Genomic DNA, 21,233 nt, shown 5'->3' with positions numbered 1-21,233 from the left:
TTGGCCAGTATGGTCTCGATCTCTTGACCTCATGATCCACCTGCCTTGGCCTCCCAAAGTGCTGGAATTATAAGCATGAGCCACTGCACCTGGCCAGGAAGTCTGTTTAAGTGGGTAATTAGGGAATTCTGTTTAAGTAAAGTGTTTGTTTTTTTGTTTTTTTGTGTGTGTGTGTTTCGTTTTTGAGACGGAGTCTCACTCTGTTGCCCAGGCTGGAATGCAGTGGCACAGTCTCAGCTCACTGCAACCTCTGCCTCCAGGGTTCAAGCAACTCTCCTGCCTCAGCCTCCCTAGCAGCTGGGATCACAGGCACACACCACCAGACCAGGCTAATTTTTGCACTTTTAGCAGAGACGGCATTTCACCATGTTGGTCAGGCTGGGGTATTTGTGTTTTGTTTTGCTATTGTTGCTTTTGAGACAGGGTCTTGCTCTGTCACCCAGGCTAGAGTACAGTGGCACAATCACAGTCTACCGCAGCCTCAATCTCCTGGGCTCAAACAATCCTCCCACCTCAGCCTCCTGAGTAGCTGGGATTACAGGCACACACCACCATGACTGGCTAATAAACTTTTTATAGAGACAAGGTCTCCCTATTTTGTCCTGGCTGGTCTCAAACTCCTAGGCTCAAGTGATCCGCCCACCTCTGCCTCCCAAAGTGCTGGGATTATAGTCATGAGCCCCCACACCAGCTAGTTTGGAATCAGCCATTTGCTGAACTTGTTTTTCCTTCCTTCCTTCCTCCTCCCCCACAACCCCACCCTGCCTCAGTTTTTCACTCTAAGAGTAAAAAATTCAAATATCTATAGGGGCCAGGAAGCTAACTTTAATAAGCAGGTGGATTTAAGAAAAATAGAAACAGACACATTATATGTGTCTAACAAACAGAGGCAACTCTTCATTTCTACTAGGAAACGGGCTCCCTCAGACAGGCACGGTGGCTGATTCTTGTAATCCCAACACTTTGGGCAGCCGAGGCGGGTGAATCATCTGAGGTCAGGAATTTGATACCAGCCTTGCCAACATGGAGAAAACCCATCTCTACTAAAAATACAAAATTGTTTATATGATGATGGTTCTGAGTTATGGTTAAAAAAAGAAAAAAGAAAAAAATTATCTGGGCATGGTGGTGTGCACCTGTAATCCCAGCTACTCGGGAGGCTGAGGCAAGAGAATCGCTTGAACCAGGGAAGCAGAGGTTGCGATGATCCTAGATCACTCCATTGCACTCCAGCCTAGGCAACAAGAAAGAAACTCTATCATTTTTTTTTAATTAAAAAAAAAAAAATAAAGATGGGGTTTCACCCTGATGGCCAGCCTGGTCTTGAACCCTTAACCTCACGCGATCCACTGACCTCGGCCTCCCAAAGTGCTCGGATTACAGGCGTGAACCACCGCACCCGGCCAAGAATGAAACTCTATCTAAAAAAAAAAAAGAAAGAAAAAGAAAGAAATGGGCTCCCCCACCAAAAAAAAAAAAAAAAAGGGGCTCCCTCTCATCATTCTTGAAAGATGCTTTGTCTTCTTTTCTCTCTTTTGGTACTTAGAAATATTTCACTCCAAGTAAAATATTAGTGCAGACTCAATATAAATGACACTTCATACTTAGCCTCAATGGGGAAGCAATAGGGAAGCAATGGGGAAGCAAAGGCTATGGCAAAGTGGAGAGCTCGCATATCAGCTAAAGTAGCCCCAGGCACCTGCTGCTAGGGTAGCCATATCTTGTTCTTTAAGATAAGCTGAATCTCTGACTTGTATGTAAATTCAGATTTTTAAATGTAGCTTCAAATTTTACGAAACAAAAGAGCCAAACAAAATAGTTTTGGTGGGCTTGACTCAACCTGTAGGTCGCCAGTTTCAGATCTCAGATCAGCTAGGTGCGGTGGCTCATGCCTGTCATCCCGGCGCTTTGGGAGGCTGGATCATGAGGTCAGGAGTTGGAGACCAGCCTGACCAACATGGTGAAACCCCCGTCTCTACTAAAAATACAAAAATTAGCCAGGTGTGATGGCATGTGCCTGTAATCCCAACTACTCAGGAGGCTAAGGCAGGAGAATCGCTTGAACCCGGGAGGTGGAGGTTGCAGTGAGCCGAGATCACATCACTGCACTCCAGCCTAGGCAACAGAGTGAGACTGGGTCTCAAAAAAAAAAAAAAAAGAAAAAAAGAAAAGAAAAAAGAAAAAAAGATCTCAGATCTCAGATCTACTCTACTCATGTAGACATCCTGCTGTGAGGTGCCGGGAACACAAAGATTAAACAATCCTTGAATACAGAATAAGGAGTTATGGACTAGAGAATTAAACAAGACTACCCACACTAACTATTTGTGTGCTGTAATAGGAGAACTTACCAAGTGGTCTGGCAGCCCAGGGGAGACCAAATCAGAAGCAGGTGCGTGAGCAGGAAGGTAGGTCAGGGCAGGATTCCAGAAGGAAAGGATAGTAGAACTGTCCTGCTGGTTGAGCCAAGCCAGCAGAAATGGTGAAGGAAACTGGTCCAGGCTTGGTTATCAGCACAGGCTAAGATGTGGAGGCACAAGCAGCCGGAGTCTTTTGGAAAAGAAGCTAAGGTAGGATGTTAGTAGCAATGGTGTCAAGCTCAGGAGGTCAGTGGAGAGAAGTCCTCTTTGTGAGGCAGCTCCAAGGTGCCTACATGAGTAGATGAGACTGAGGAGTGAAGACGACTTGAAAGAACATCAAGGCCAGCTGCCTGGTCTGCATTTCTTAGACACATTTTTGTGGTCTGGTGCAGCATGCAAATTCACTTCAGCATCTGCCAGAAATGCGACTTAATTTCAAAGAAACCAGGAAGTAAAAATGTCCATTAAAATAAAGGATTTAACCATCAGCACTAGACAGTACGTTTCTCCTGGCTTCCCACTGTCTGATTCATTACTATGTCTGTGGCAAGGGTGGACCAGCAAGGTGAAACTCTGAATGCAAACTTTGACTGGAATAGCTGGTCTCTTAATCTTGACACGGATGCAGATCTAAAATATAAATCAATGTGTCCTTAGTACAGCAAGGGAAAAGACTCCCTTCCTCCCTTCCTTTCAGCATTTATTTGAGAAAACTTGTAGAGGAAAATTCTTTCTCTATCCCTTTGAGAGGTATGTAAATCTTTTTAAAAGCTAAATAAGCCTCTTGCCAGCTTTACAACCCAGAAATGTCTTACTCAATGACCTGGGAGCTGTCTCTTTGAAATCTAATTACCACAGAAGGTAGCGTCCCTACCTACTTCCCAGTTTCTGTGGGCGAGCAGGAGTCTTAAACTCCAGAAGGTGCCTTACTTCAAGGGGCAAACCTAATTCCTGTTATAAAAATTTAAGTTTATTTTTCCTTTAAATAAAACTAAATGGCGCCGGGTGCGGTGGCTCAAGCCTGTAATCCCAGCACTTTGGGAGGTCGAGGCGGGTGGATCACGAGGTCAAGAGATCGAGACCATCCTGGTCAACATGGTGAAAGCCCGTTTCTACTAAAAATACAAAAAATTAGCTGGGCCTGGTGGCGCGTGCCTGTAATCCCAGCTACTCAGGAGGCTGAGGCAGGAGAATTGCCTGAACCCAGGAGGCGGAGGTTGCGGTGAGCCGAGATCGCGCCATTGCACTCCAGCCTGGGTAACAAGAGCGAAACTCCATCTCTAAATAAATAAATAAATAAAACTAAATGGCTGGGCATTGTGGCTCACGCCTGTAATCCCAGCACTTTGGGAAGCCAAGGCAGCGGGTGGATGAAAAGGTCAAGACATCAAGACCATCCTGGCCAACATGAGGAAACGCTCTCTTTACTAAAAACAACAAAAAATCAGCTGGGCATGGTGGCACACACCTATAGTTATAGTCCCAGCTACTTGGGAGGCAGACGCAGGAGAATCACTTGAACCCAGTAGGTGGTTGCAGTGAGCCGAGATCTCGCCACTGCATTCCAGCCTGGCAACAGAGTGAGACTCTGTCTCAATCAATCAGTCAATAAAACTAATTAGCTAACAGATTATCAGCTATCAATTACCATGTGCATTTTGTATGAACTAGGCATAACAAATGGTGTTGCCGAGTCCGTTTACTTGGAGACTAGTTACTATTTGATCTTGAGAACATGTATGGTAATGGGGTGTATCTGCTTAGGTATGTCAAAGGGTGAAATTTCTTTCTGTCCTTTGCAATCTCTTTAGCTGATGTCCTGTAATGCACACCACATTTTAGCTTAATGCTTATTCTATCATAAAACTGTTTTCTCCTCTGCTTTTGTGGGTAGGTTTTTGTTGTTTTTTAGGTTGGCAGGAAATTTTAAATTATATTTCCCCAACCCCTGCCACCAACGTTGGCTATGGTTGGGTCTTTCAGCTCAGAGGGAAGCATCTAAATGCCCAGATGACTAATACCTGATTCAAACATGGAAAGTCAGTTCACAAAAAAGAGGGATGTGCTTCACGGAAAGAGGCTTTCACACTTTCTGTCTGCAAGTGCTGCACTTAGAAGACATCATGGACTCCCAATGGCATTTTATTTACAGAGTCAGTAGAGCACAATGGCTGCCTAGGGCAGGCTCTTACTCGGACTGCCCACGTATGGATGCGGATTCCACCTTGCACTGCTAGTTGTGGCACCTCAGGGAATTACTTAACTTCCCAGTGCCTTAGTTTCTCTATCTGTAAAATGGGGGATAAAACAGAGGTACTTATCTTATGACAGTGCTTGGCAGAATAGATGTATCTTTTCGATGTTGACTAATATTATTTAGCAACATTATTTGAAGGTTTGTTACAGGCAGAGCCACTTTTGCCTTATATAGATGGATAAAAAACAAAGTGCCATTAGCCGGGCATGGTAAAGCGTGCCCCTAGTCACAGCTACTCGGGAGTCTGGGGCAGGAGATTCGCTTGAACCCGGGAGGCAGAGGTTGCAGTGAGCCAAGATCATGCCACTTGCACTCCAGCCTGGTGACAGAAGAACACTCTGTCTAAAAATAATAATAGTAATAAATAACCAAACAAAAAAACAAAGTTCCTATCCCAAAAGAAATTTATAATATAGTGGTGCGATAAGATCAAATCTGGGTGTAAACTTTTTTTTTTTTTTGAGACGGAGTCTAGCTCTTGTTGCCCAGGCTGGAGTGCAGTGGAGCGATCTCAGCTCACTGCCACCTCCGCTTCCCGGGTTCAAGCGATTCCTGCCTCATCCTCCCCGGTAGCTGGGATTACAGGCACCCATCACCACGCCCAGCTACTTTTTGTATTTTTAGTAGAGACGGTGTTTCACCACATTGGCCAGGATGGTCTCGAACTCCTGACCTCGAGATCTGCCCGCTTTGGTCTCCCAAAGTGCTGGGATTACAGGCGTGAGCCACCGTGCCCGGCCGTAAACTAACATTTCAAGAAAAAGAAAAATAGAAAAATGAACACATGGGAGGGGAGTGGGCAATGGCCAAGGGCATCATTATCCAAACTGAACTACACGTTAATTATATGGCTCTACAGTCAACCGTCATAGCCTAGACTTCTTCCTGAGCTAGTTTAACAAGAAAAGCCAGAATTCTTATCAAAAGCAACAACGAATGTCAAAGCCCTGCCACAGAAAGGCTTAGACCGTGAGGCACGCCCTTGATTTTTCTCATTCAGACAACATAACTGAACAGATTTTTGTAAGGTTATAACAGTAAATAATCATTCACACTGAACAGTCTGAAAGCCCGCCCTGCAAGTCTTGCTTTCTGCTAAGCTCAACAGTGTGCAACTGGCTTTGTTCCTGGCGCACTGCAACAAGACTCGGGGGCCATCTTGGAAACAAACGGGCTCTGGCGCCGGGGGTGGAAGAGGCGGTATCCTGGCAACGGAGGCGCGCGCCCCACCGCGCAGCCGCACTCTGCCGCGCCCAGCGCCCCGCCGCGTCGGCGGGGCGGTGGAAAATTACCGCAGGTTCCTCTTAAAGGCGCCCTGACGTTTCCTGCCCGAAACCTGACGCGCTGGTCCGGCTGGGCTGAGGCTCCTGGGAAGCCAAAACGTAAAGGGGGGTTTCCATCCTGTCTTCCTAGAGGAAATAAAATTCAAGTCGAAGGCAGTTGCCAGGGTGGTAGTAGTGTCTAACTTGGCTAATAATGTCGGAGAATAGGCTTCCTCAAAACGAAATTAAGGAAAAACCCCAAAACCAAACCAAACCAAAATAAACCCTAAAGTACTGAGTCGGGCAAAAAGAGAGCTACTCAACACTGGAACGGAACAAAAGAAGTAACTTCACAAAGTCACACTGACTATGCAACAGGTTTAGAAAATGAATGGGTCTTGAAGCAGTGAAAACTCATTTTTGACAAATGGATGAACAATTTATAGCTTTCTAAGAATGACCAGAAAACAGAATTAACCGATTTGAGAAACAAAGCGTGATCAGAAAACGTATCGTTCTCTTTATAGATAAGTTCCTGCAGTAGAATAAATAATCCCTCTTCCTTAGTCCTCACATAACTTTCCTTCAGGTTAGTCACTTTTGTGATTTACAAGTTAAGCGGTAGTTTATTGGTGTCTTGCTTTTTTGAAAGAAGAAATAAATAACAGTGCTCTGGGTTTTTGCAACGTAAACATCCAAGATACATTCTACGGGACTCCATGCTCTTACCAAGCAAAATTTACTGGGAACCCTCCTTGAAGTAACTGAATAAAAAGGAAATATTGGTCTCCCGGAAGAAGAGTTCTGGACACATTAAATATCTTTTCAGTCCATTTCCAAAGATGAAAGATCCAGCCCTTTGCCGGGTGCCTTCTCTGATGGGTTTGCTCGGTGGTAGATAGATGTCTGTCTGCTGTAAACAGCTGTCAGGCACACCCATCTGGTCCTCCTGAACTCTGCTCTGATGGCAGGCATGACTGTGGTCATCAGGATGGATTCTCATGAAATACGGAGGAGATAGATGTCCCAGTCTTATCATGGCCTTGGCAAATTGATTTTTCATTCTGGGATTGAGCCATTTTCCCCATGCTTCTCAGCCATGCTCAGCCACAAGTATTGCACCTCCACCCCAACCTCCTTGTAACACGTCCCTTTGTTTCCTACTGTAAATGCTCCCAAATTCCAGTCACCACTTCTTAGTAATTTCTGACGGACATTTCATGTTCTTCAGAATGCAGAGCTGTGATATTTGAGTACCAAACAAATGTTTTATATGAGTTTAGACACCTAGGGACAGTGTTAGCCGGTAATTTTCAAGTTTGGATGTTGAAGGGATGCTGACTTATCAGAGGGAAAATTAATTACGTGTAATGAAAAGGTTGTCGTGTAGAACTGTCATCCACTTTGAAGCTTCAGGGGAATGCGATTCAATGTCACAGGAACTGTGCCTGTGAAACTAAAATATGTGCAGCTGCAGTTGGTAGCCACATTTTTGGTTTTCATGCTCATTTACCGGTGCTAAGAAAATGAAATCTGAAAATGCCTTCTTTCAGATCACCTGTGGTTCTAACTTTTCAAAAAGTCGGGGAAAGCCTAATGTATAAGAGTATGTAATGGCTGTCAAGCCACGCCGGTGCAGAGGCCGGGTTGGGTAGTGTCATTCCCACATTTCCTCTGCAGGGAAGTGGCATTTTACAGCCCAGACCGCTCTGCAGGGTTTCTAATGGCCTACAGCAGCCCCATTGCCGTACCTGGGGAGAATCTCCCTTTAACTAAGACGTACTGCAGAGTAGAGACTTCAAGAAAATATACTGAGAATGCAGGTGGAAAGATACAGGAGGATTTGCCCTCTCAAATACAATTCTGTTAAGTGGCTAAACTCTGATGTTCAAAATATAATAAAAGAGTTTTGAAGAAAGTAAAGTGTTTAAATACATATAGAAGAGCAAGCAGAGTTGGAAGACTGGTTGTCTATTTAATAAAGATGATTAAATTGCACAGTTCATAAAGGCATTGGGTCTATCTTGGATATCATACATGGTCAGAAAAGGCTTTAGGATAAGAATCAGATCATGTATATTATTGTAACATCACATTGATTTAACAGAGGATGTTATATGGGCTTTAATGACACGGTATTTAGAGATAAAATGTACATTATTTTGGTTCAGTTTTTTTAAAAATATGCTTTAACAAAATTCTTAGGAATTCTTTTAGGCAGTGAAGGTATTGCAAAACTGTGGATTTTACAATAATGTTACTCTACAAATGGGAAAATAAATTCTTTTTTTTTTTTTTTTTTTTTTTTTTTGAGACAGAGTTTCGCTCTTGTTACCCAGGCTGGAGTGCAATGGCGCAATCTCGGCTCACTGCAACCTCCACCTCCTGGGTTCAGGCAATTCTCCTGCCTCAGCCTCCTGAGTAGCTGGGATTACAGGCACACACCACCATGCCCAGCTATTTTTTTTTGTATTTTAGTAGAGACGGGGTTTCACCATGTTGACCAGGATGGTCTCGATCTCTTGACCTCGTGATCCAACCGCCTCGGCCTCCCAAAGTGCTGGGATTACAGGCTTGAGCCACGGCACCCGGCCATAAATTCTTTAAAATTGAAAAAGAATAAGTATCTAAGAATTACAGGATCTGAGTGCAAGAAGGCAGGGTTTGGAAATGTGGCCTTCGAGGTAAGGCTGCCAGATAAAATACATCGTCAAATTTGAATTTCAGATAAACTGAATAAACTTTTTAGTGTAAGTAGTATTTGGGACATACATTAAAAAAGATAGTTTGGGCCAGGCGTGGTGGCTCATGCCTGTAATCTAACCACTTTGGAGGCCAAGGTGGGCGGATCACCTGAGGTCGGGAGTTCAAGACCAGCCTGACTAACATGGTGAAACCCTGTCTTAAAAAAAAATAAAAATAGGCCGGGCGCGGTGGCTCAAGCCTGTAATCCCAGCACTTTGGGAGGCCGAGGCGGGTGGATCACGAGGTCGAGAGATCGAGACCATCCTGGTCAACATGGTGAAACCCCGTCTCTACTAAAAATACAAAAAATTAGCTGGGCATGATGGCTCGTGCCTGTAATCCCAGCTACTCAGGAGGCTGAGGCAGGAGAATTGCCTGAACCCAGAAGACAGAGGTTGCGGTGAGCCGAGATCGCGCCATTGCACTCCAGGCTGGGTAATGAGAGCGAAACTCCATCTCAAAAAAAATAAATAAATAAAATAAAAAATAAAAAATAAATAAATAAATAAATAAATAAAAATAAAAAAGATAGTTTGTTCTTTGTGATTCAATTTTTTCCTTTTCTTTTCCCTTATCTCAAAAGTTATCAATGTGATTCCAATTTAACTGCGCCACTTGTGCTTTTATTTGCTAAATCTAGCAATCCTAGTTTAAGGGTCTGCATGCTCGCAGAGGGCAAATGTAATTAGGTTTCTACGCCTGTATTAGAACGGCAAACACCACCAGAAAGCCTGGTCCAGTTCAAGGTGCCACGCCAAGATGTGACCGTGACAAACAGCACACAGGTGTGCTGCCCCTAATAAGTAACTTGAGGGATAGCCTTCAAGTGCAGCGCATCCAACTATTAAGAGCACTTACTATTAACTTGTTCATCCATCCATTCATGAAACAATTATTTATTGAGTGCCTGCTATGTGCCAGGCATAAATTCTGGGAAGAGTAAGATAAAGCAAAAATCCCTGTCTCTGAAGAGTCCTTATTTTTGTCTGGAGGACTAACGTGTAAAATGATAATTGCCATAAATGATGAGTGATCACACAGTTTGATTAGAGAGAGTGTGGAAACCTCAAGTTAAGCTTATCAAGATTGATGGGTGGGGCGGAGGACAGAGAAGCTTCAAAGAGGAAGTGACTTCCATGAGCTGGTCTCAAAGGAGTCTAAGCTGGCAGAGTTAAGGACCTCAGTAAAGGGACCAACATGAATCAAGGTAACAAGTAGGTGAGGACATTGTGGATATCTGAAAAACAAAACAGGCCAGGCGCAGTGGCTCCTGCCTGCAATTCAAACTCTCTGGGAGGCCGAAGTGGGTGGATCACGAAGTTAGGAATTCGAGACCAACCTGGCGAACATGGTGAAACCTTGTCTCTACTAAAAATACAAACATTAGCCTGGCATGGTGGCGCATGCCTGTGACCCTAGCTACTCAGGAGGCTGAATAAGGAGAATTGCTTGAATCCAGGAGTCGGAGGTTGTGGTGAGCTGAGATCATGCCATTGCACTCCAGCATGGCTGACAGAGTGAGACTCTGTCTCAAAAAATAAAAATAAACAAATAAAAAAGACAAAACCGCCGGGCGCGGTGGCTCAAGCCTGTAATCCCAGCACTTTGGGAGGCCGAGGCGGGTGGATCACGAGGTCAAGAGATCGAGACCATCCCGGTCAATATAGTGAAACCCCGTCTCTACTCAAAATACAAAAAATTAGCTGGGCATGGTGGCACGTGCCTGTAATCCCAGCTACTCAGGAGGCTGAGGCAGGAGAATTGCCTGAACCCAGGAGGCGGAGGTTGCGGTGAGCCGAGATCGCGCCATTGCACTCCAGCCTGGGTAACAAGAGCGAAACTCTGTCTCAAAAAAAAAAAAAAAAAAAAAAAAAGACAAAACCAACAAGTTACAGGTTACAGAAACATAGTGAAAAGTCAGCTGTAGCACGAGCCACAGGAAGATTTACTGGAGATGTCTGATAATGCAGGCTGGGGTGAGATTGTAAAAGTGTCTAAAGAGCTCAAAGTCTCCTGTGCACAAGCAGCCTATGATAAGGGTGGTGGTGAAAGAGATCAGTAATGGGAGACTTTTCCATTAACTCTTACAAAAATGTGTAAAGAAAAACTGACTTAAAAATGTGTACATGCACATGTGTTATCACTTTACAATGGATCCTAGTAACATAAAAATGAATACAGTATACTTCTAGATACTCTCACTTTCCAGGGAAACCTTCAATACACAAGATAAGTGCTGCAATATAATAGAAGTAAACACCGTGAAAAGGCCGGGAGTATGAAGGAAGGAGAAACTCCTGTAAGGAACAGAGAGGGCCAGCCAGGGCATCTCAAAGGAAGAGATGTTAGATTTTTTTTAATTAAAAAATTTAATATATATGTAAATATAGTTAGACATTTTCCCAATACAAAAGAGTATAGTGAAAAGCTGTCCTCACCCAGACCCTTGACTACTCATCAGAAGTACCCACCACCTTGCCATTAATATAAATATCACTCCTTTCTTTTTTCTTACACAAATAAATGCATTTTCTATTTATTTTATTTTTATTTTTTGAGACAGAGTTTCTCTCTTGTTACCCAGGCTGGAGTGCAGTGGCACGATTTCAGCTCACCACAACCTCTGCCTCTTGGGTTCAAGCAATTCCCCTGCCTCAGCCTCCCAAGTAGCTGGGACTACAGGTGCGCTTCACCATGCCCAGCTAATTTTTGTATTTTTAGTAGAGACAGGGTTTCACCATGTTGACCAGGATGGTCTCGATCTCTTGACCTCATGATCCATCCACCTTGGCCTCCCAAAGTGCTGGGATTATAGGTGTGAGCCACGGCACCCAGCCGAGTTTTTTAATATTTTTGAGACAGAGTCTCAAAATATTTTTATATTTTTATTTTTTTATTTTTTTGAGACAGGGTTGTGCAGTGGCACAACTCTGGCTCATTGCAACCTCTGCCTCCCGGGTTCAAGTGATTCCCCTACCTCAGTCTCCCGAGTAGCTGGTATTACAGGCACACGCCATTATGCCCTGCTAATTTTTAATATTTTAGTAGAGACGGGGTTTAACCATGTTGGCCAGGATGGTCTCGATCTCCTGACCTTGGGATCCTCCCACCTCTGCCTCCCAAAGTGCTGGGATTACAGGTGTGAGCCACCTCGTCTGGCTGGACTTGCAGAATTTTATAATCTTTCGCTATTACAAAGAGTATCTTTATAGATTATTTTTGCCCCTGTGTGAGGATAGCTATAGGATATATTCCTAGAAGTGGAATCCCTGGATTCATTTAAATTTAAATTGTATCTTAATTCCATTTAAATGTTGATAGTTACTGTAAAATTCCTCTTCAGGCCAGCCACAGTGGCTCATGCCTGTAATCCCAACATTTCGGGAGGCTGAGGCAGGAGGATTGCTGGAGCCCAGGAGTTTGACACAAGCAACATAGGGAGACCCCATCTCTATGAAAAAATTTTTTCTTTTAATTAGCTGGGCTTGGTGCATGCCTATAATCCCAGCTACTCAAGAGGCTGAGGCAGGAGGATTGCTGGAGCCCAGGAGTTTGACACAAGCAACATAGGGAGACCCCATCTCTATGAAAAATTTTTTCTTTTAATTAGCTGGGCTTGGTGCATGCCTATAATCCCAGCTACTCAAGAGGCTGAGGCAGGAGGATTGCTTGAGCCCAGGAGGTCGAGGTTGCAGTCAGCTATGATCATCCACTGCACTCCAGCTTGGGTGACAGAGTGAGATCTCATCTGCTAAAAAAAAAAAAAAAATCCTCAGTCCAGGCGCAGTGGCTCACACCTGTAATCCCAGTACTTTGGGAGGCTGAGGTGGGTGGATCACGAGGTAAGGAGATTGAGACCATCCTGGCCAACACAGTGAAAACCCATCTCTACTAAATATACAAAAATTAGCTGGGTGTGGTGGCGTATGCCTGTAATCCCAGCTACTCGGGAGGCTGAGGTAGGAGAATCGCTTGAACCTGAGAGGTGGAGGTTGCGGTGAGCCAAGATCTTGCCTCTCCCTGCACTCCAGCCTGGCTACAGAGCAAGACTCCGACTCAAAAAAAAAAAAAAAAAAAAAAAAAAAAAAAAAAAAATCTTCTTCAAAGAAGTTAATGTCAGTTTACACTTTCATCATCAGGATAATAAGGCTTGAGTGGAGTTCTGATGAATGAGTAGACTTTACTAAGCAGATAAAAGAACAAAAAGCACCTTTAAAGGGAAGACTGATTCAAGGAACAGCAAGCAGCTCAATAGGCTGAGGGCTGGAGACCAACCGGAAGGCAACCGGCCAAAGGAGGTGCTGAAGGCAGGCCGAAGGTGGGTTAAGGAAGAAGGATTCATCATTACCACCATCTACTGAGAATTTATTATTCGTGCCAGGCATTTTGCTAAGCAGTACATACCGTCCAGCATTCATCCAGTCCTTGCAACAAATAAAGAAATATTTGCAGTTTATACGGTAGGAAACCGAAGCTCAGAAATAACCTGCTCAACGTTACACAGTTTGGAAAGGACAGAACTGGACTCCAACTCTAGCTTCCTCTGACTCACAAGTCCCAGTTCTTAACCACAGTTCCACAGGGCCTTGAAAGAACCTGGAGCAAGGCTTTAGGGCTATTTGATACGGAGGAGGAGGAGAAATTTGGGGGAGACTAGCAGTGATGCACAGGCTTAGAGCCCTGACCCTGCTGGAATGTGCCCATGAGAGAACAGGGTTAAAAATATAGTGGGGGCAGAGTTGATGGCTGACACCTGTAATCCTAGCACTCTGGGAGGTCGACGCAGGTGGATCACTTGAGGTCAGGAGTTTGAGACCAGCCTGACGAACATGGTGAAACTCTGTCTGTACCAAAAACTACAAAAATTAGCCAGACGAGGGTCTGGAAAAGGGGCGGCAGGCGCCATGTCTGGCCGGGAAGGTAGCAAGAAGCAGCCCCTGAAACAGCCCAAGAAACAGGCCAAGGAGATGGATGAGGAAGATAAGGCTTTCAAGCAGAAACAAAAAGAAAAGCGGAAGAAGCTCAAAGAGCTAAAAGCAAAGGCCTCAGGGAAGGGGCCCCTGGCCACAGGTGGAACTAAGAAATTTGGCAAAAAGTAAGCAATTCCTTGTCCCTGAGGAGATGGTGACCCTTTATTTCATCCATATTTAAACATCTGTATTCCCTGCCATAACATCTTTTGCCACCTATAACTGGAATTAAGTGTTGTCTTAAAGCTGTTGTACATTTAAGAATAAACTTTTGGGCTGGGCGCTGTGGCTCATGCCTGTAATTCCAGCACTTTGGGAGGCCAAGGTGGGCGGATCACCTGAAGTCAGGAGTTCGAGACCAGCCTGGCCAACAAGGAGAAACCCCATCTCTATTAAAAAAAAGAAAACAAAACAAAAAAAAGAATAAGCTTTTATATTCAAAAAAAAATAGCCAGACATAGTGGCGTGCACTGTAGTCCCAGCTACTAGGGAGGCTGAGGCAGGAGAACTGCTCGAACCCCTGGAGGTGGAGGCTGCAGTGAGCCTAGGCAACAGAGGGAGTCCCTGTCAAAAAAAAAAAAAAAGGGCAGTGATCAGAATTGATAGCCCAAGGAAAGAGCGTTGCATTCTCTGGGATTGTTTTTAAGATGAAAGATAGACCATGTGATCATGTACTGGCTGCTAATTGCTATCTTCCCATTATTCATGCCTTTGTTTTATTCCTCTTTACTGTTCTGTGTTCTTTAAGATCATTTTGAGAGAGCAAAGGAATGATTATGGCAAGCACAGCATAATTTAGAAATCATAGACTACTGAACTCGACAACTTAGCAGCCAAGACTCTTCGGTCTACAGTCTAGGACATGAGACAACCCATGTATAGATTGCCTCTTTCATTTCTGGCAGGGCTGAGTAAAGAGGCAAATTTACAAGACATTTTCCTTTCATTGCTAGGCAGTAACTGTACCTGAGTAGCATGGTATTTTCTAAGGCCCTTGAGATTAAAACATTTTTTTTTCTTCTTTTCCTGTCTCTTTTTCCTCAGTCATATCAGTAGCAGATATTAAATTAAAGCTTTAAGGAGATAGGCTCCTAAGAGCTATGGCTTCCACAGGCTGTTCAAAGTCAAGTGTTTCCTAAAACAACTGAAATGTAAAATATTCATCATCATCTGCTTTGGGTATCAGCTATGAAATATGAATGATAAAACAAAAATATCTACAGCTGTTTTGAAAGGATCACCGTGAATCTCTGGTAACAGATATAAATCCCAGATGCACAATGCTGGTTTACCTAAAAAAAAGAAAATAAAACTTCTCATGCTTACTGTTGTGGTTCTATAGAATCAGACTACTTAGTGATTTTGCAAAGGTTTACTTGGAGACTTTGAGTTCACTTGAAGTACTGTAATTCAAGAGATCAACCTCTGCACTAGGCTACTGTGACTAAAAGGAAGACTGCTATAGACTAATGACTGCCATCTACGGCAGTTCTTTTGATTCTTTTTGAGATGGAGTTTCACTCTTGTTGCCCAGCCTGGAGTGCAATGGCACAATCTGGGCTCACTGCAACCTCTGACTCCTGGGTTCAAGCGCGTCTCCTGCCTCAGCCTCCTGAGTAGCTGGGATTACAGGCGCCGACCGCTATGCCCAAATTTTGTATTTTAAGTATAGACGAGTTTCATCACATTGACCAGGCTGGTCTCCAACTCCTGACCTCAAGTAGATCACCTGAGGTCTCCTAAAGTGCTAGGATTACAGGCGTGAGCCACCATACCTGACCTATGGTGGTCCTTAAAGACCCATAGCCTTTTACTATTCTTAAGAAAGTGTTGACCAGGCATGGTGGCTCATGCCTGTAATCCCAGCACTTTGGGAGGCTAAGACAGGCAGATGATGAGGTCAGGAGATCAAGACCATCCTGGCCAACATGGTGAAACCCTCTCTATTAAAAAAATACAAAAATTAGCTGGGTGTGGTGGTGTGCACCTGTAATCCCAGTTACTCTGCAGGTTGAGGCAGGAGAATCTCTTTAACCCAAGGGGCGGAGATTGCAGTGAGCTGAGATTGAGCCACTGCACTCCAGCCTGGCAACAGGGTGAGACCCTGTCTCAAAAAAAAAAAAAGTGTTCATTCTACTGGAATTAATTTTATTACAAGAAAAGTAAGCAAAAGGACTTCATTTAAAGAGAAACTAGGGAGGTGACCAGGCGAGGTGGCTCATGTTTGTAATCCCAACACTTTGTGAGGCTGAGGCTGATAGATCACCTGAGGTCAGGAGTTCAAGACTAGCCTGGCCAACATGACAAAACCCCATCGTTATCAAAAAACACAAAAATTAGCCTGGCATAGTGGCACTCACCTGTAGTCCAATCCCAGTTACTCGAGAGGCTGAGGAAGGAGAATCACTTGAATCCAGGAGGTAGAGGCTACAGTAAGCTGAGATCGTGGTAGAACAGCGTGAGAGACTGTCTCAAAAAAAAATTACATGTTATATATATATTTTATATATTATATATATTTATATATATATGAAGTGACAAGAACTGATTCCCCAAGGAAAGGGTGTTGCATTTTCTGTGGTTTTAAGATGATCATGTACTGGTTGTTAATTGATATTTTCCCATTATGCATGCCTTTTTTTTTTTTTTTTTTTTTGGAGATGGAGTTTTGCTCTTGTTGCCCAGGCTGGAGTGTAATGGCAAGATCTCTGCTCACCACAACCTACGCTTCCCAGATTCAAGTGATTCTCCTGCTTCAGCCTCCAGAGTAGGTGGGATTACAGGCATGTGCCACCACACCTGGCTAATTTTTATATTTTTAGTAGAGACAGGGTGTCTCCATGTTGGTCAGGCTGGTCTTGAACTCACAACCTCAGGTGATCTGCCCACCTTGGCCTCCCAAAGTGCTGGGAATACAGGTGTGAGCCACGGCGCCCGGCCCATGCCTTTGTTTTATTCTTCTTTACTGTCCTGTATTCTCTAAATCATTTTTAGAGAGCAAAGGAATGATTGTGGCAAGCACAGTATAATTCTGGAATCACAGACTATTGAACAGTTTCCTCGCAGAAAATACCCAAGGATCCAGAACACTCATCTAGAGGAGAAACTTCAGAACTACTAGGTCACCTTTCTTTGAAAAGAGCTACCTTTCCTCCTCCTGTGGATAAAGGTCTACAAGCAGATTCACAATAAAACAACTGAAAATAGCTAATAAAATGATGCTATTAATATGAGATGTTTAAACATCTTCAGTTAAAAAAAAACAAAACCCAAACAGACTGGGTGTGGTGGCTCATGCCTGTAATACCAGCACTTTGGGAGGCCTAGGTGGGTGGATCACCTGAGGTCAGGAGTTTGAGACTAGCCTGGCCAACACAGGGAAACCTTGTCTCTACTGAAACTACAAAAAAAAAAAAAGAAAAAAAGAAAAAAAGAAAAAAAAATTAGCCTGGCATGGTGGCATGTGCCTGTCTGTAATCCCAGCTACTCCGGAGGCCAAGGTAGGAGAATTGCTTGATCCAAGGGGGTGGAGGTGGTGGCAGTGAGCCGAGATTGCACCACTGTACTCCAGCCTGGGCAAAAAGACCGAAACTTCATCACAAACAAAATAAAAACAACAAAGCCAAATGTTCATTTACATTTAAATAATTTTAGAGCAAAGTTTATATACTTGCTGCACATCAGACAGAAAATTTCAGCAACTAGTTTCTTTTGCATCACATCTGTACACAAAAATGACCTCATCAAAAAGGAAAACAGGTTTCCCTAGTATCAGCAGGTTGACAGTGAGGGGAGTAAAAGGAGTCTTTCTTTTCTTTCTTTTTTTTTTTTTTTTTAATACGGGGTTTCACTGTGTTGGTCAGGCTGGTCCGGAACTCCCAACCTCAGGTGATCTGCCCGCCTTGGCCTCCAAAGTGCTTGGATTACAGGCGTGACCCACCATGCCTGGCCTAGGAGTCTTTCAAATATTTAACCTGAAGTTAATGTCCACGTCTGGTACTTTTTGGACACATATCCATATAAAAAAATGCATCAAGAATATACAATTTACAATTGTCAAAAAAACCCCAAATAATATCAATTTTGAAGAGTGAGGGCAATTAAAGTTGATATAGGATTTGAGCTAGGTTGGGTACGTAATACAATTAACAATTTGGAGAGTCAAAACATGTATCAGAGAACCATAAACGACGCATAGTAAATCTTGTTTTACAGAAACATGTACAGACTTTTTGTATTAAAATTTTCATGCCAGCATTATTTACAGGAGTATAAAAGGAGCTGCATACAGCATCTTGGGCCTGCAGTCCCAGCTGTTTGGGAAGCGGAGACTGGCAGACTGCTTCAGCCCAGGAGTTCCAAGCTGCAGTGCACTATGATCTCACCTGGGCAACACCCGTCTCAGACAACACAAAACAAAATAAAACAAACGCAAAACCTATTTAACAAATCTGGTGTCCAATAAGATAATTTTAATTTTTTTTTGAGAGGGAGTCTCACTCTATCACCCAGGCTGGAGTGCAGTAGCACGATCTTGGCTCATTACAACCTCTGCCCCCTGGGTTCAAGCAGTTTTCCTGCCTCAGCCTCCTGAGTAGTTGGGATTACAGGCGCCTGCCACCACGCCCAGTTTAAGAGAATTGATAAAGGTTAATTTCGGCATATTCATCTGCCGGATGGAATACTGTGCAGACTCTAAAAGTCTTGAAGATTCTTATTGACATAAAAAAGTACATTATACGTAGATAAATGCAAAATGTAGGTTAAAAAACGATGTCTAGTACTATTTTAAGACAAATACAGATGTGCAGATGATTAGCTTAATAGCGGTTATTAGTATTCACATTTTGGGTGATTTTGTTGGAATTTTTCACGCTTTCTGTTGAGCATAATTTGCTTCAGTAATATGAAATAAAACAATTTCTAAATGTTAAGTAAAGGTAACAAATTGTACAGACAGCATAATCCCCCCAAAATAAACTTAAGTTTAACCTAGAAGAACAAGTAACTGCATTAGACTATGAGTTTTTAAAATTTTCTACTTTTTTTTTAAAGTTCTTACAATAAGGTATTTTATTTATTTATTTATTTTTTGAGACGGAGTTTCGCTCTTGTTACCCAGGCTGGAGTGCAATGGCGCGATCTCGGCTCACCGCAACCTCCGCCTCCTGGGTTCAAGCAATTCTCCTGCCTCAGCCTCCTGAGTAGCTGGGATTACAGGCACGCACCACCATGCCCAGCTAATGTTTTGTATTTTTAGTAGAGACGGGGTTTCACCATGTTGACCAGGATGGTCTCGATCTCTCCACCTCATGATCCGCCCGCCTCAGCCTCCCAAAGTGCTGGGATTACAGGCTTGAGCCACCGCGCCCGGCTACAATAAGGTATTTTAAAATTTAAAACACATTTTCTCTTTTTTAATAGGAAGCCTGTGTTAATCAAAGTCTGTAACAAGACCTGAGGCTGCTCTCTAAAGCTTGTGCTCCAGCATGCCAGTGGTGGTTGCAGAAAAAGTTGTCCAAGATTTTATCTGAACCGTATGTACAAAATTGACCCAAAAGGGGGTAATCACTGCATAATCTAAGGACACAAACCGGGTAGGGTCCTTTGGGAGAAATGCTATGAAGGAAAGATACATTTTTCTCAGACTGGGGAGGGAGGGGTTCCTAACCCTTCTAGGTTAAAGGATTCTTTAGAAACTCTGTCCACCCCTTATTTGACAAACGATGGAAGAGTCTGAAGTGAAACCTCAGAGGACATAGATAGACAAAGGAGTGAGTAAAGGGACATTCTCTTAAACCTCTGCCTGGGGCAAAAATCCACACTTAAGCCTTAAAATAGAACCCTTGACCACTCCCTCCCCTGCCCACTATCGCATTATACCATTAATAGTAATGCAGTTTTGATCACAGCACGTGTTAAAAATCCCTAGCAGTCTGAAGAAACCATAAGGGATCTCTTAATAAAGAAAATGTCGTTTCCCCAGCTGTCACTGTCGTGTGCCCTCCATCGGAACACTTATTACATTCAGGCTTTTTAAAAATTATTATTACTTAAACCTCCCAAACCTTTAGGGAGGAAAGTATTATTTTAAGAAAAGGAAGAAAAAGTCACATTTCAGAGGCATGCCAATGGCCTCACATATTACTTAGCAGGCATGAGAGAATCCGAATCCTAAATGTAAGATGACACATTTATAAATAAAACCAAGGACAAATGTCTCCTTTATTCTAAATATACCATCACATTCTGAGTAGCTGGGGTTAACTATTTTTATCCACACTGGCTCTTTTGCATCTCAAACTAATGTTAAAAGAAAAACCGTGGTTTGAAATGAAAATGGAGCCTGGGGCAGTTGCCCGGCAGAGAGTGAAAGACTCCGTGACGGACGTGAAGGGGAAGCTGTGGGCCCTGAGCACCTGACGACTGTGCTTTCTTTCATTCCATATTACAGGACGACCGATGTCTAAATTTTTATTTCCTGAAAAGGTGTCCAAGATGGCTGATATAAATTAACAGAATTTCAGACCTTTACCACACATTCAAGGTCCTAGGGCAGCTCCTGTCTACGGTTAAAAAAAAAAGAAAAATAAAAAATTCCAGCATTTGGATGGGGCGGGGAAACTACTTTAAAACCGAAATCACTGAGAATGGGTCGGAGGAAGGCAAGAAGGGTTTTTTCTAACGCTTTGCACACGGGCAGAAACAGTCATCAAAGCTGCTGCGAAGGCAAGAGCCAATGCATTAACTGGATCCAAGAGGACTCGCCTCGTTGGATTTGCAGCAGCCTAATATCTCGCTCAAAAAGAGAACGCCCAGAGGAAGAGCCTTCCGCCCTCTTTGTTCGCAGTGAGCAGCAAACGCAGGGACAAAACAGTCGGACCGCGACTGGGAAGCACGCTGGCAGCTTTCCCGGACTGCGCCGCGGGATCCCCGCAGGACCCGGGTCTATGAACTCCCAGGAGGCGGAGGGAGCTTCCGCTAGGCGTTGGTTGCCCCCGCCCAGGCCCAGGTGCGGTCAAACAGCCTCCAGGCCTGGACAAACCCACTCAGCTTAGCACGCCCGGTCTCTCACGCGGCCCTTTAAGGGGCTCGCAGCCTCAAGGGCGTCGGCTGACCCCGCCCCCAGCCGCCGCCATCTTGTTGTTTTCCCCGGTCCCTCCTGGCTGGCCACGTGGCGCGGCGCTGCGGAAGCGAAGGCACCGCCCCAACTTCCGGCAGGACTGGTTCCAGACGCCCGCGGGACGCAGACGCGCGGCTGCCCCCTGGTGGCTGGCCTCGGGGCTCCGGCCGCACCCTGCCCCGCCTTCCTCCGCCATTTCATTGCCTGCCCGCCGCACGTCCGCGCCCCGCTGCCAGCGTTGGCGCAGCCGCGCGCTCCGAGGGCGGGGCTGTTCCGCACACCACGTCAGGTGGGAGAGTTTTTTTTAGTCTGTGTCACTGAGGGCTAGAGGGTCACCTACATATTTACACACATTTAATTATAATTAATGCCTTACTTTGCTTTATATTCTGGAATCAGGGTCTCACTCTGCCCCCCAGGCCGGAGTGCAGTGGGGCGACCACAGCCTCGAACTGCCAGGCTCAAGGGATCCGCCGGCCTCAGCCTCCCAGGATGCTGGGATTACAGGCGTTGAGC

General features: G+C 44.3%; 2 protein-coding genes and 1 long non-coding RNA gene across 4 annotated transcripts in view; 2 read left to right on the top strand and 1 right to left on the bottom strand.

Moving 5' to 3' along the window:
* Positions 1 to 21,233, bottom strand: part of LOC104649882 (uncharacterized) — a 139,543-nt gene that overhangs the window by 62,316 nt on the left and 55,994 nt on the right. The window contains exon 3 of the mRNA XM_074400061.1: positions 15,955 to 16,060. The gene's annotated coding sequence lies outside the window, so the exon portion shown is untranslated. The remainder of the gene's footprint in view (positions 1 to 15,954; positions 16,061 to 21,233) is intronic.
* LOC120368055 (translation machinery-associated protein 7-like) lies at positions 13,529 to 13,723 on the top strand. The gene has a single exon (XM_039479838.2). The coding sequence runs from the start codon at positions 13,529 to 13,531 to the stop codon at positions 13,721 to 13,723; it is 195 nt and encodes a 64-aa protein (XP_039335772.2).
* The window catches only part of LOC141584664 (uncharacterized), a 56,502-nt gene continuing 56,056 nt past the window's right edge, over positions 20,788 to 21,233 (top strand). For both annotated transcript variants that reach the window (XR_012517848.1, XR_012517847.1), the window contains exon 1: positions 20,788 to 21,006. This is a non-coding gene — a long non-coding RNA (uncharacterized LOC141584664). The remainder of the gene's footprint in view (positions 21,007 to 21,233) is intronic.

This window comes from Saimiri boliviensis, chromosome 5, assembly GCF_048565385.1.
Source record: "Saimiri boliviensis isolate mSaiBol1 chromosome 5, mSaiBol1.pri, whole genome shotgun sequence".
NCBI classification, from domain to species: domain Eukaryota; kingdom Metazoa; phylum Chordata; class Mammalia; order Primates; family Cebidae; genus Saimiri; species Saimiri boliviensis.
The sequence above is the reverse complement of the archived record's forward strand: the minus strand, read 5'-3'. Positions and strand labels throughout refer to the sequence as shown.